This window comes from Pteropus alecto, unplaced genomic scaffold (assembly GCF_000325575.1).
Source record: "Pteropus alecto unplaced genomic scaffold, ASM32557v1 scaffold5, whole genome shotgun sequence".
NCBI lineage: Eukaryota > Metazoa > Chordata > Mammalia > Chiroptera > Pteropodidae > Pteropus > Pteropus alecto.
In genome coordinates, this window is record NW_006441953.1 from 2,144,203 (window position 1) to 2,159,557 (window position 15,355).

The window sequence follows — 15,355 nt, forward strand, 5'->3', positions numbered from 1 at the left end:
ATTACAGGTAATATTACACATAACATTTTTCAACCAGAAAATCTGTATCATCATCCTAGTTTTATTACTAGCTGATTGTATGGCTATAATCAAGTCATTTAATCCCCCCAAACTTTAATTTTTTTCATCTCTGCACTTGAGAGTTTGAAGTAGATGTTCTCTTAGGTCCCTTCTAGATACAATAATAATAATACCAATAATAATAATAAATCTATGACTCTAAGAAGTTACATCCCTGATTTCATATATAGCTGTGGAAACTAAAAGACACTTTGGTTACAATTTTCTAAAAATTATGAGATGAGGGTGATACCCTGAACTACTATTTTCTTTTTGCTTGAGATTTGCTTCTCCTCATTTGTGTGTGCCTGGGGTAGGAGACAGTCCATGTGTATATGAATTTCTCTAGTTCCCCTCTGTGACTTTCTCTTAATGTCTCTTTCTCTTTTGCCTCTCTTTTCCTCTCACTTATTCTCCTTCCTCTTTCTCTCTTCCTTATGTGGCCACAATATAGATTTGAAATAAAACATATATATTATTTGTTGATTAACTAAATAGCGCACAAGAGTCAATGTCAGATCAGTAATACATTTTATCAAAGGGGAAAAATAAGCTGCTGTTTATTTATTGGCCTTTAATTGATTTTTTTCACTGTCAAGAAAATAAAGGTTTGTCAAACACATTCTTATTATCCTCTAATCTTCTATAGCTGCAATAAATAGATGAGGGAATTTTGTGATGTCTCTTCAGTAAATGTGACATTGCGTGCCCTTTAAAATAAATAAATAAATAATAAAAATGTGTAGAAAGATTAAACTTACCAAATGCAAGACAGAATAAAGTTTTAAGGCCCTCAGAGGTGTCCCATAGCTGTCTGAGCACGTCTCAGTGGCTGGCCTCTTAGAATATCAATTTTATCTCTAACAGTGACATCCCCTGCAGCTTGAGAAAAGCTTTTTCATTTGCTGTGTTTTAACTCTCTTTTATCCAAAACACTATACACCAGACCATAAAATTCTGTGAGAATTATGGAGGCTTAAAATGTACAAAGTGATAAAACATTGAAAAGAAACAATTATTCACAGAAACAGCCGACATCCTTACCTCTGGAATAAGTTGGAAAATTGCATTTGAAAATAGAGTCCCAATAGCCAGCCCCACAAAAAAGGTCAAAATCTTGGGGAAATAAGATTTCTTTATCAACGGAGTCAAAATCAATCCAAGGAGAGATGCTAGATTAATAATTGTCACTGACAGGAATCCATATCCCCAAACTGTGAATCAGAGAAAAAGAGTGGAAATTAATCAGAGCAAAAGAGCCAAATGAAGTCTTACTTTACACTAAACTGGTAACAAATATCTTCTTTAAAAGCTTGAAACAGATATCTTCTTTAAAACAGCAAAATCATCTCAATGAAAATTACATGAAAAACTGAGAACAGAAATATAGTATGTTAAATATTAATAGAAACACTACCCATGCGCATGTTTTCATCAGTCCTAAGTCATCATTACAGGATCAACGAATTATAAAGCTTGCAGGAAATTTGGAGAACATCTAGAATAGTGACAATCTCTGGCCCACAGGCTCCATGCCACATAGTTTCATCTATTGGCTCTAGGCCTAGTCAAAATTCAGCCTTTCAGAGGAATACAGAGACAGTGTGAGTTTCAGGGAAAAAGTATGGAAGATGGGTGGGGGTGGGTTAGCTTCAAGGAGACCATAGTTGCTAACACTGAGCTTGTCATAATCACTTGTCTGCAAAATCGCTTGCCTGTGGAAAGCACCTTCTTAAGGAAGGCAGCACCTCAGCCCTCCAACTAGGGCCTCGTGGGACCTGGACTCAGCCAGTGTAGGATGCACACAGGAAAGGAGCAGCTGTATTATACAACTGACCCTGCCAGGCCCAGTTTAAGGGGAAAATGTCCAATACAGTAGAGGTCCTGGTGACAGAGAAAATGATGTGTTATTCATCTCTCTATCCCCAGGCCCTGGCACCCAGCAGATGCTTAATAAATATTGCTTTGAGTGAAATGAATGAATGTCACCCTAAGCTCTACAACTCATGGCTTGTGCGACTCATTGCCTTTGAAGACCAATTTCCTCCTGGTTATCCTACAGGGGTTGGTTTAAAGATGCAATGGGAATGCAAGTAAAACAGACTGTGTGAGCCCAAGACAGTCGTGGCTGGCAGTGCAGCTGACATATAAACGGGCCCCTGAACTGTTCAACATGTGGCTTTGCCTATGGCCTCGCACACTGTGCACAAAGGACAATGTGAAAGATTAGAAAGCTGCCTCTACATTGCCACTTCTTTAAAATATCCAGAAAACATTTTCAAATGTTGGGCCACTTTTCACATGGACACTATCAGTGGAGTACCATAGTAATACCTAATGCTTAGTGAGTATAACCACATGCCAGGCACTGTGCTGAGAGACTAACATGTATCAATTGATTTGATCATCACACAACCCTATGAGGTAAGTACTACTATTACCTCCTTCACGCAGTTGAGAAAAAGAAACATATGCAATTCAAATGAGCTGCATAAATCATGCAGAAAGTCATGCAAATCTTGAACCTAGACAGTCTGTCTCCAAGGCCCACATTTTTTAGTAATATGCTTCATTACTCCTGTAGAGGTGATTTAATTTTTAAAAAGCCCAAAGGGCTCAACAAAACTAAACATTTTATATTATGCTTCATGAATACAAGATTGTTCACCACTATTCTAGTTCAAGTGATTCTATCTACAAATAAACAATCTTAGCAAATGTTTATGGAGCCTAGGGTGTGAACCAAACTGATTCCTGCCAACAAACAGCTTAGATCTTTTGCTTGGGAAGCTGAGAAATATGTAGGCACGCCCATACACAAAACAATATAGATAGCCTGTACTGAGGACCAAATGAAATGAACAGATAATAAATGTTACTGTGTTACATCACAGCACTGACCATGACTTTATCTTCTCCAGACACTTTCTTATCAGTTCCAGACTCGACCATTTCCGACAAAGTCATCTCATTGGACCTACGAAGGTCCACTTCACTCTCATTTATTACCTTATCTCCCAAAACAATACTACCTACTCCCCTCAGAGTTTCCACATAGAGAAAGTTCTCAATTTCACATCCTCCACGATACATCTATGTGTAGTTTCCCTTAACGAAAATAGTCTCTATCCCATCATTAGCCTACCTACATTCATTCATTCAACAAATGGTCATAATCTCATTGGGTAGACAAGGAACATACATGTTGAAACTAAAATAAAAATGCAAAGGAGTTTTTGAGTACCAAAGAGAGACAAAGTCACATACGCATATTAAACTCATCACCTTCCCCTGAGAATTCTTGTTCCATTACCTTGTGCACTCTCTCCATAAATAGCAGAAATGTTATGGTCAATTTAATTTCTCACTCTCCACTAGTCAATTCCATAGACGATTGGTGACCATACTCTACCAATTTTGTTTGAAATCTCACTCCAACTTCATCCTTATTGCCTAAGCCTTGAGTTCAGGCTCTCGAGATCTCTCACTGCCTCACCTGATACATTATGACAGCTTTTTGTCTGCCTTCCTCCCTTACTTGACATGGCCACCAGATTTATTATTCTAAAACACAACTCTGATCATTTCATGCCTCTGTTTGAAACTACCCTTCATCCACTGACTCCCACACGACCATACCAGTGTCATTTACCCCTTTGTCAACATGGCCTTTATGCAGACACACTGTTTTTCAAATACAGAATTACCTTTTCTAATGATTCTCTATCTGGAAACACCTTTCTATGTTCATTGCCTGAGAAACTCACACATGACTCTCCAAGCCAACTCAAAGACTTCCTCTATGAAGCTTTCCTAGCTCCTCCAGGCAGCCGTCTCTTGCTTGTCAAGTTTCCCATAGCTTTTTGATTGAAGGTAATTGGGCCACTCACCATTTCTCATGTGCTACAATAATGTCATCACATTTATTTGTCTATATTATATAAATTATTAGATTTTCAAGGAGAAGGATTATGTTTTAGTCATCCTCAGTGCCTAGAATGTTCCTTAGGCAAATAGCACACATTCCTTGATGGATGAATTAATGAAGGCTGTATTTCAAGATGCAACCCAGAACTTTGCCAGAAAAAAATACCAATTCATTTGCTTATCTAATCTTTTATGCATACTTATCAGGACCACTTGGTGAACTTTGGGAGTGTGAATCATCACTTCTAGGCACACTGCATAGCTTCCCTACTTGTATTGTTAGAACACCATTCAGGGGAAACAAATTCATTCATTCATTCAACTGGAGCACCAAAGAATGAATCAGTATAAACATATTCCTTGGCCTTCCCCATATACACATAGGACTCCTTTCTCTCTGCTGCTTAGTGATTTCTGAAATATTTTAATAAATTTCCAAGGAATATTAACAAAAAAAGTTAACATTTACTAAATGCCTGCTATGGAGTAAGAGTCTTCGAAAAGCTTCACCTATGTTAAGTCATTTAATTATCTTATCACATAGAACTTTTTACAGGAATAAAATAAAACCAATTATTGCAGCCCCCAGAATATAGTAAATTTTCAACAAATGTTATCATTATTTTCACTGAAAAATTAGTAAGTAGACCATAATATAAATTATAGTTCATTTAGCCCATTATTATACAGTGAAAGAACAACAAACTAGGACTTCAGAGCCCTCTCTTCCTATCTCAGGTATTGTATCTAAGAAAGCCACTTAACCTCTCTGGAGCTTAAGACTTATGTCATCACTCAATTTATTGAAGTTGAACAATGTGATCTCCAGGGACATTACAAGTAAAATTATATTATTCTTATCTATTATTTGAATTAAACAGCATTTTTTGACCTCATCAATAAAAATGAGGCAATTCTGAACCATTAAATTATTGCTAAAACTTAATTTGTCTCCTAGAGAATTTAATTTATTATTTGTTTATTGCACTCATCAATATGAGTTTATAAAGCACCTGAAAGGCAATTTCAAAATCACTAAACGTGAGGTCTCTGATAAATGAGACTGATATATGCCCACTGAAACATCAGTGTAAATGCATTCATAAAATCCTTGTATCATAACTCCTTTGGATTATTTTGATTTTCATTTTTCATTCCTTTGAATGAACTCAGAATTGAATGTATATTAACAGTTATATCAAGAATACAGTGCATTTCGTCATTTAAAAATATATAGTTCTCTGTGGGAAAAGAATGGGCTTACACGGGGACCAAAGATAGGAATGAACCTTTGAACACATGTATAAGAAGAGCAAAGTCATATTCTTTCTATTCAGTGCCTAGCACCCTTGTAGGAACTTGCAAATATTAATTCGTTTAATACCCCCAACAATTCTATAAGGAATGTAATATTATTATCTATATTTTATAGATGAGGTAACTGAGGCACAGAGACATTAAATAAGTTGCTCAGCTTCACACAGCTGCCCTAAAATAAGACAATTAAGATATTAAACACCAAATAAAGGCAATATATTGTCAAATTAAACATCCTAGATAGGTGATAACAATGCTCTACTAGTTTCCCTGATTCTCCAGAAACAGTTCTATATGTCCTCTGACCCATTCCCCCTACTCTAGCCCCATTTCAATGTCTAAGATATTGTGTACCCTAAGAGGTATTTCTCTCTTTTTGGGGTCCTCTATACAAATATTTGGTGTCTTTCTGATCTTTTAAGTTAGAATTGTTGATTTTTCCATTTTAGAATTTTCTCACTTCCTGTTTCCACTTCCCTGTTCCTATCTCCTGGTTCCTGAGATAGAGTAAACATGAGAATTGGGGTTAAAAACACTTTTGACTATCAGTAATTAATCTGCACAGAGGATTTGCTTTTTCTGAAGCCCCATCTCAGAATTATGTGCATGTTACATATATTCTATTTAATAGACATATACATAGTGCCTAATCATATGCCAGGTGATTCTAAATGCTTTGCTAATATTATTTAATTTTTAGAGCAACCCTAGGAGAAAAGCACTATTTTAGATGAGAAAACTGAGAAAGGAAGACATAAATAAAGTCACATATCCAACATAGCTGAAAAATTACAGAGCTGAGCTTTGACCCCAGGTGACCTGACTTCAGAATCTATGCTTTTACTATGCTCTACTTTTAGTAAATGTTAGTATATAAAACATTTACTGAATTTACTTTTGAATGTAAAGTGCAAACTATATTAAAGTTAAACAGACTTGTAGAAATATAAATATGTTCCTATTTAGTACATATTCTAGAAAATAATATTTGCTTGAACAATTAGTTCTGAAATTATTATTTACAAAATTGATAACTATATTGATAAAATATACATGGTAATTTCTATTCTTTGTATACGTAAATATAGAATATAATAGAGAACATGGGTTCTGAAGCCGAGACGGCCTAGGTTTGAACTTGGCTCTGCCATATACAAGTTGCGCACTCTTAAGAAATGACTATAAACTCTCTGTACCTCTGTTTTCTTGGTCATAAAATGGGAATAGTAGTTCCTACATCATATAGTTGTACGAATATTAATTAACATGCATAAAGTACTTGCAACAGTATCTGCAACATAGTAAATGCTGCATAAGAGTTAGCTATTATCATTATTGTCATTGTTATCGTTATTTCTGTTATTCACATGGAGAGATTTAAGTATTCATATATACACAAAAGAATCCAAAAGTAAGTTAAATAGGCACTTCCTTTGTCGATGCTTCCCTTTCGTCTCTATCTTTAGCCTCTCTATAGTCTCTATTATTTTCATGTTAAATGTGCTCACTCAGACCAGCCTAAACCTATTTTCTGAGCTCCAAACGTGTGCATGCCACTGCCTACCAAACACCTTTCCTCGTTAGTCTACATCAATGTCTCAAGCTGACTGTGTCAAAAATCATATTCTTTATCCTCACCACTTGCTTCTTCCATAACAAACTGCTTCTCCCCAGTCTTCTCCATCCCAGGAAATGGTGCAACCATCCAATCCAATTTCAATGACTCAAACTTTGATTCATCTTTCCCCCCCCAACATCCAATCCAGAGGCAAACCATTTTGGCACAGTCTCCGAAATCCTTCCTGAATCTGATCACTTCTCCTCACTCGTACTTCTTCTACCTTAGCCCAAGTCCCCATCATCCAGAGCACCAACCCCTGGCAACAGCCTCCTGACCAATCTCTTTGCTTCTACTCTTACCCCATTACCGTCTATCCTTCAAACTGCAGGTAGAATCATCTTTTACAAATTCAAATAAAATCACATTACTCCCTTGTTTAGAATCCTACAATGTCTTCATATCACATTCAGAATAAAATCCAATCAATTTAGAGAACCCTATAGGCCCCCGGCTTCCTCACATCATCACCTCCTCTGTCTTCCCACCTGCTCACTCTGCTCCAGACGCACAGGCTTTCTTGCTGTTCCTTACACACGCCAAGCACATGTCCAAGCTTATGTTGATGGTTCCCTCAATCTAGAACGCTCTTCACTCAGAGATCTTGTCACAGCCCTCTCCCACCCCCTCAGTCAGGTGTCTGTTCAAATGTAACCTCATCAGAAAGTCCTCCTTGACCCATTTAAAATCACACTCACCCACCATCTCCTTCTACCTATTACCTACTTTATTTTCTTCATAACATTTATCACTCTGAAATTACATTATTTATTTGCTTGTTTGTATCAATGTTTATTATTTCTCTTCTCCACTACATCATAAGCCCTAAGAGGGCAGGGAATTTTCCTTCTTGCTCAAGACTGAATCTTCAATACACAGAAAAGTGCTTGGCATGTCATTCAATAAACATTTATTGAATGCATAAGTGAACAAAACAATGAGAATTAAAATAACCATATCAGACAGTGTAACAATTTTGAAATACCAAGAAATTGCACACAGCTAGCAAACAGACCTCCTGAACAACTGGTTTATCTCATTTGTGAAAAAAAACTCTTCTTCATGTTTTAGTATGTGAAATGTACAGTAAGCATGCACTTGTTTTCTTATATTTTAAAATTTCTTTATAGCAATAAAGAAATTTAAAATGCAATATCTATGGCAATACCATTATAGACACTTAAAATAATTGCTGGCATATTATAAGCACAAGGTAATAGAAATTAACTGATCAGTCTTGAGCTATATAGTTAATATACAATCCAATATGCACAGCATAAAACATATATTGTTTAAAATCAAGAACTTAGTTTCATAAAGTTTTCAAGTAACACCACATATAAATTTGACTCCACAAATAGAACAGCATAACTTGAAGCTTGGATGAGTTCTAATCATTCTTATTCTAAACATGTCCAGAATATAAGTACTTTACCAGGGAATTCCACATAGAGTAATAAAACCAGTAAAGCAGAAAAAGAAGCATGTTGACTTCATTTCGGGCTAGCCCACAAAATTTCCAAACAAATGGGAAAAACAGCTTCTAATGTACCTTCAGACAGACTTGGTTTAGTGTTTTGTTTGGGCCGCTCATCACAAGGGTGAAAGTTCAGCTGCTGTATGACTGCTGGACAGATGACTGAGAAGTTCGAGCTGGTTATCTGGGTAGCATTTGAAAAACCGTGAAGGGAAAAGATCTCTTCAGCTGACAAGCACTGAAATAGCAGAAATAAAGTAAACATATGTGTGTTAACATAGTAAAAGCACCCAAGCAAAGATGCTGTAAAGAGACACGGAATATTTCTTCTAGACACACAGTACCAATTTTTTACACAAAAACCCATTACAGAAATATATAAACCCCTAAAATTGGAAAACAACCCACACCTCTTTTAACCTAGAAACCATAAAAATAGCAAAAAAAAATCTTCTTAATCAACAGTCCTCCTATAGCAGCCAAAAAGATAAGAACTGGTTTGGGAGTTTCCAAGGACTTTAAAACAAAGGCCTTTAAAACGATTCAATATTCTCCATCCTCCCTCTATTTTCCTGCAGTTTGAATGGATATGTTGTGTGGGCTATTGGAGTGGCTCTCTATAACATTTCTTGTAGACAAACACCAGGCTCCCTTACAGTTTCATGGTTAAGAGATTCATCCACCCTCCTAGAGAGCAATAATAATCCCAACATATAAAAGTTATTTTAAAATATGCTTGGCACAAATGATTGTTTGCTAAAACATGTATTATTCTCAGTGATGTTGGGTAGCTGTTCTATGTTACATAAAGTTTTAAAATAGTGGTGGACTGTTTAGAAATTCATTAGCTATTAATGAGAAATAGATTCTTCATTAGAAAAGAATTCTCTGCAAAAAATAACTTTTTCAAGGTATCATTTTACTCAGGCAAAATTTAACTATAAACTATCTTCTACATATTTATATTCCTAAGAATACTAAAAGAAATTAAATGTGTTACTATTCCTAATGAATATTATAAGAATTATAGAGTGTGAAAAACATCCATTCATTCAAATAAAAGAGTCTGTCTTTAATAAGTACAATTGAGAGCATTTCTTTACACACTTCAGTCACTATTTAAACTTCACTAAGATCTTAGCTTTGTACAATGGATGGGATTGTATCCTCCTAAAATTCACATATTGAATCCCTAAACCCTAATGTGATGATATTTGGAGATGGGGCCTGTGGAGGTAATTAGCACACATGAAGTTATGAGGGTGGGGCCCCGTTCTGATCAGATTAGTGGCCTCATATGAAGAGATGCCAAGAGCTTGCTTGCTCTCTCCCTTTCTTCACCACGTGAGGACACAGCAAGAAAGCAGATGTCTACAATCCAAGGAGAAAGCTCTCACCAGACACCAACCCTTCTGTCACCTCTAAGAGTCTCCAGAACTGTGAGAAAATAAATTTCTCTTGGTTAAGCCACCTAGTCTATTGTATTTTGTTAGAGCAGCCCATGCTGATCAACGACACACTATGACTGAGATTGAGAACTCAAAAGGTTTTGCTAATTGTTTGACCCTAAGTTCTGTAATTCCCTTCACAACAGAAACAATGAAACCAAAAATGTAAACTTCGGGAAAAGGAAATCATTACTGATTTTGAAGGAATGGTGAAAAAACATCAACTATATCAAGATATATGGAGCTATCAAGATGTAAGACTGCAATTGCCTTAAAGAAAATATACATTTAGACCTCTTTATATTTTTAATGTCTAACTACATGCCTACACCTATTTCTTATTCAACCCATGCTCTCTGAGAGTTCATGACAATAACAGCAGTGTGCCATCCCTAGAAGAGGAGACAGTACACTCAGTGCTTTGTTAACAGTCTTCCCTTTGGCAAGAATAGGGGATAATAAACTAATGGAGGGAGAAAATAGCTTGATAGCCAACTGGTGGAAGGAAGTGGGTAAAATTTATCACTACCATAAAACCACCCAAGAGCATAATTGCTAGGCTCAAAAATTACAGTCCCTGTAGTCCAACTGGCCACTGCATGATTCCTGAAACAAATGAGTGTAATAGTATAAACACAAAGCAGCTCTGTGTCCTTGCAAGGAAGGCTTAACCTACTTGGATTTCAAGTTCCTTCCAATATAAAATAAGAGGAAAAGGGAAAATTTTCCATAGGTAATTTTCAAAGTCTTCTTGGAATTAACATTCTAAGATATCCTAAAACCTGATGACTGGTAAGCAGTGCTTTGCAGACTACAATTGTGACCCATTAGTGGTCAGGAAATCCACTTATAGTCAGAATTTTGTAAGGAAATAAAGAACAATATAATAGAAACTACGGCGTGTATCACACATAACAAGGATAAATAATGTTTAATCAAACTTTTACTTTATACATACCATGCACATGTACACTGGATCACAATGTAAAATTCATTTTTTATGGGCTGAGTGGAAAAGGTGAAGAGATTAAGAAGTACAAATTGGCAGCTACAAAATAGTCATGGGGATACAAAGTACAGCAAAAGGAATATAGTCAATAATATTGTAATGATTATGTATGGTGTCAGAGGGGTACTAGATTTATTGGGGGGATCACTTTGTAAGTTATATAAATGTCTAACCACTATGCTATACACCTAAAACTAATATACTTTTGAATGTCAACTCTAAGTGGAAAAATAAATTTTTTTCTTTTATAATTTATTTTTTATTGTAAATGGCAGTCAAATGTTTGAAAGTCACTACACTTAAGGATGCGCCAATTGTTCATTGTACATCATTAAAGACAATCTCCTACATAAATTAGGAAAAACAGTGCAATCAAAGGAATAAATAATCAATACTCTATAATAATCAAGACTCTAAGCTAGCTGTAAGATCTTACATGATCTGTGAAGCATCTGTGTGGAAATGTTGTCTAGGCAAGTAATCATGAACAATAACACTTTGAGAGTAGCAACTGTTCGATCTCAAAAAAGAGTAAGCAGGTGGAGAGATGACAAAGCTCTAGACCTTGCTTATGACATGAGAATCAGGATAGAATACTTATAGAGTACTAACAGTGTGGCAACACAAAATTAATGGCAGGCCTGATTTACTTATACTAGCTATGTATCAACAAGTAGAATCCAATAGTTTTATACAGCAGCTTAATTTGGCTTTAAACAATCTTGATTTTTTCATTTCATTTCATATTTTTTCTTGTTACTTTTTGACTCCCTTCACCTATTTCTCCCACTCCCAACCCCCCATCTTTGGCGACCACCAATCTGTTCACTGTATCTATGAGCTTGGTTTTATTTTGTTTGTTTTGTTTTATATTCTACATTTAAAAGAGATCGTATAATATTTGTCTTTCTTTGTATTATTTCATTTAGCATAATGCCCTTGAGGTCCATCCATGTTATCACAAATGGTAAAATTTTAGTCCTCTTTATAGCTGAGCAATGTTTAATTGTATATATGTACCACATCTTCTTTATCCATTTATCCATTAATGAACATTTTCCTTTTATCTTGGTTATTGTAAATATGCTGCAATGAACACGGGTTGGGGGGGTGCATGAATCTTTTTGTGTTAGTGTTTTTGTTTTCTTCAGATAAATATACAGAAGTGAAATCGCTGGATCAGATAGCAATTCTATTTTTAATTTTTTGAGGAATCTCCGTACTGTTTCCCATAGTGGCTGTGTCAATGTACATTCCCACCAACAGTGCACAAGGGTTCCCTTTTCTCCACATCCTTGCCAACATGTTTTATTTCTTATCTTTCTGATAATAGCCACTCTGTAAGGTGATACCTCATTGTGGTTTTATCTAATGATTAATGATTTGAACATCTTTTCATGTACCAGTGAGTCATCCGTATGTCTTCTTCGGAAAATGTCTATTCAGATCTTCCACCCATTTTCAAGCAAATTATCTGGTTCTTTTTGCTGTTGATATATAAGTTCTTTATATATTTTGGACCTTACTGCCTTATCAGATATATGATTTGCAAATACTTTCTCCCATTCAATAGGCTGACTTTTCATTTTGTTGATGGTTTTCTTTGCTGTGCAGAGGCTTTTTTGGTTTGATATGGTCCTATTTGTTTATTTTTGCTGTTGTTACTTTTGCTTTTGGTATCAAATTCAAAAAAATTATTTCCAAGACCTATGTTAAGGAGCTTACTGCCTACACTTTCTTCTAGGAGTTTTACTGTTTCAGATCTTCATGTTCAAATCTTTAATCCATTTGAGTTAATTTTTACGTATGATGTAAAATAGTGGTCAAGTTTCATTCTTTTGCATGTAGTTGTCCAGTTTTCCCAGCCCCATGTATTGAAGACAGTGTCCTTTCCCCCATCGTATATTCTTGGCTCCTTTGTCAAAAATTAATTGACCACATATTATTTCTGGGTTCTTTATTCTTTCCATTGATTTATGTGTCTGATTTTATGCCAATATCATACTGTTCTAATTACTACAGCTTTGTAATATAGTTTGAAACCAGGGAGCATAATGCTTCCAGCTTTGTTCTTCTTTCTCAAGATTCCTTTGGGTATTCAGAGTCTTTTGTGGTTCCATACAAATTTTAGGATTATTTTTCCTATTCCTGTGAAAAATGTCATTGCAATTTCAATAGGCAGTCCATTGAATCTGTGGATTGCTTTAGATATCATGAACATTTTAACATAGTGATTCTTCCAATCCATGAGCACAGCATATCTTTGCATTTATTTGTGTCTTCGATTTCTTTCATCAATATCTTGTAGTTTTTTATATATGGGTCTTTCACCTCCTTGGTTAAATCTATTCCTAGGTATTTTATTCTTTTTGATGCAATTATAAGTAGAATTGTTCTCTTAATTTCTTGTTCTGATAGTTTGTTATTAGTGTATAGAAATGCAACAGACTTTTGCTTACTGATTTTTATTATGCTTTGATTTAACAAAGTTGAACCTAAAACAAAGAAAGCAGTTGTCTAAGAAAGGGCAGTGTTTCTCAGAGCAAGGACAAACAGGATGAGCGCTTGAATTGTAAGGACAATAACAAAACCTGCAGAACCACTGAGGAAGTTCAAACATTCTCTCAAACGCACTCTTTCACCTCCAAAACAAACAATGAATGAATTTTGAAACTCGTAGGAGACACAAGATGCCTCAGAAAACAACTCAGGGTGATTAGCCAGAGTAGCATTCATCGTAATAAAACTTCATGAGCTTTCACCATATGCTTCACGTTTATTTAGTGAGCTTTTCTTTTTGTTTTTACAAGGTTTCTATTCTCGAAAGTGCCCCTCCCTGCCACCCTCCCATGTTTGCTGTGGCCTCTTGAGCCTTGTGCTATTGAAAGCAAATTCCAACAAGCAGGTGCCTCAATGTTCAGTGGTTGACTTTTTCCTGAAGACATTTTCTCAGTTTTAAGTTTAACTACTATTCATGAGTCTCTTGCCACATTGAAGTGATCTCAAATGAGCCTTATGTACACGGCGAACAAGTAAGGAAGTAGAAGACGTAAGGGTGTTTAAATGCATATCATAAATGAGACTTCAAATTATATTCAAAATGTAGTTACATACATTTCTTCTTCTGTTTCTCCCTACTTCTTCTTTGCCAGTCTTGACTAGTAAAGTTATTTGTTGTTGTTACTTGTTTGGTTTTTTTTTATCTTTTTTGTTTGTTTGTTTTTGGTTTTTTGTTTTTTCTTCTTTCTCATATCTTCGGAATGCTAAGGGCTGGAGCGGGGTGTGGGGGAAGAGGTTGAATGACTAGGGCAAGTCCCTCGCTCAACACTTTATACAGTTGAAATCTGTTTATAACAAATACCAATGAGTTAAGCAAGATTTAAAATTACATAGTTTAGAAATGAAATAGACTCTCTACTTGACTAAACTTTAGTCAGGCTCCTTAAGCTCTCTAAGTTTCAGCCTTGCATCTGTCCTTGTGGGGCCTACATTGCCCAGTTTTAGCAAGAATCCTGCTAAGTCAGTTTAGAGAAAATACCCCACCTTTGATCTCATCACCCTGACCTGCCTTTAGCAAGAATCCTGTTAGGTCTATTTAATCAAATCCCCAGAACACCACCACCACCACCACCACCACCACCACCACCACCACCACTACCACGTTTCCTCCTGGTAATTTTCCATCCACTGCCCCCTATCCTGCTTCTTGGCTAGAAATCTCTCCTTTTCCTTGTTTTCAAAATTGAGCCCAGTTCTATAACCAAGGCCCCTTTTCCCCTATTGCAATGGTTTTCAAATAACATTTTTTTTTATTGCTTTAACTACTGTCAGGCTTTGTTTTCCTTTAGCAACCTTAACACTTGATTTTTTTCTTCCCTTATCAAGTGAGAACTTTCACCTTTTCACTTAAAGGAAGCACTTTAGGGCTTTTTCCTTCTTTTTCTTTTCTGGTTTTTTTTTTTTTTTTTTGGCATTTCCAAATTGCCAGCATCACTACTCTTGTGTTTTGGGGGCCATTATTAAGTAAAATAGAGGTTACTTGAGCACAGGCATTTTGATACCATTACAGTTGATCTGATAACTTAGAAGGTTATTAGGTGACTAACTGGCAAGGAGCATATTCAGCATGGAGCATATTCAAGTTTTACCACCTCCAGAAATGTGCCTTTATAGATATTGATTTTAAACTGGTCATTAAGAAACAAAAGACTCAGAAAGAACCTTTGACCCTCCCCCTTTCTTGCCAAAGACATTAAGATAGAAAGGCTGACTCCAAGAAAGAAATCTTAGGATGCTTCCTTTAGCCTAATTTGAATTGAGTATGGTGGATGGGAGGGCTTCAGGCAGGGGCCTGGCGGCAGGATCAACCCGGCCTACCTTTGTTTTCTGGGTTGCCTGGAAGAAATTTGCCTGACATGTGTGTTCCACTCTTTTTTCAATTACCTTTAAACCTCCCATTTTCACTTTTCCATTCCCCTCTTTTCTTTGTCCAAAATGAA

General features: G+C 35.9%; 1 protein-coding gene across 2 annotated transcripts in view; it reads right to left on the reverse strand.

Annotated features, from left to right (window-relative positions):
• SLC39A8 (solute carrier family 39 member 8) overlaps positions 1-15,355 on the reverse strand; it is a 72,564-nt gene that overhangs the window by 38,861 nt on the left and 18,348 nt on the right. For both annotated transcript variants that reach the window (XM_025051852.1, XM_006918873.3), the window contains exons 3-4: positions 8,475-8,637; positions 1,105-1,274 (exon numbers count right to left, since the gene is read on the reverse strand). In XM_025051852.1, coding sequence (XP_024907620.1) covers positions 1,105-1,274; positions 8,475-8,637 — 333 coding nt within the window. The remainder of the gene's footprint in view (positions 1-1,104; positions 1,275-8,474; positions 8,638-15,355) is intronic.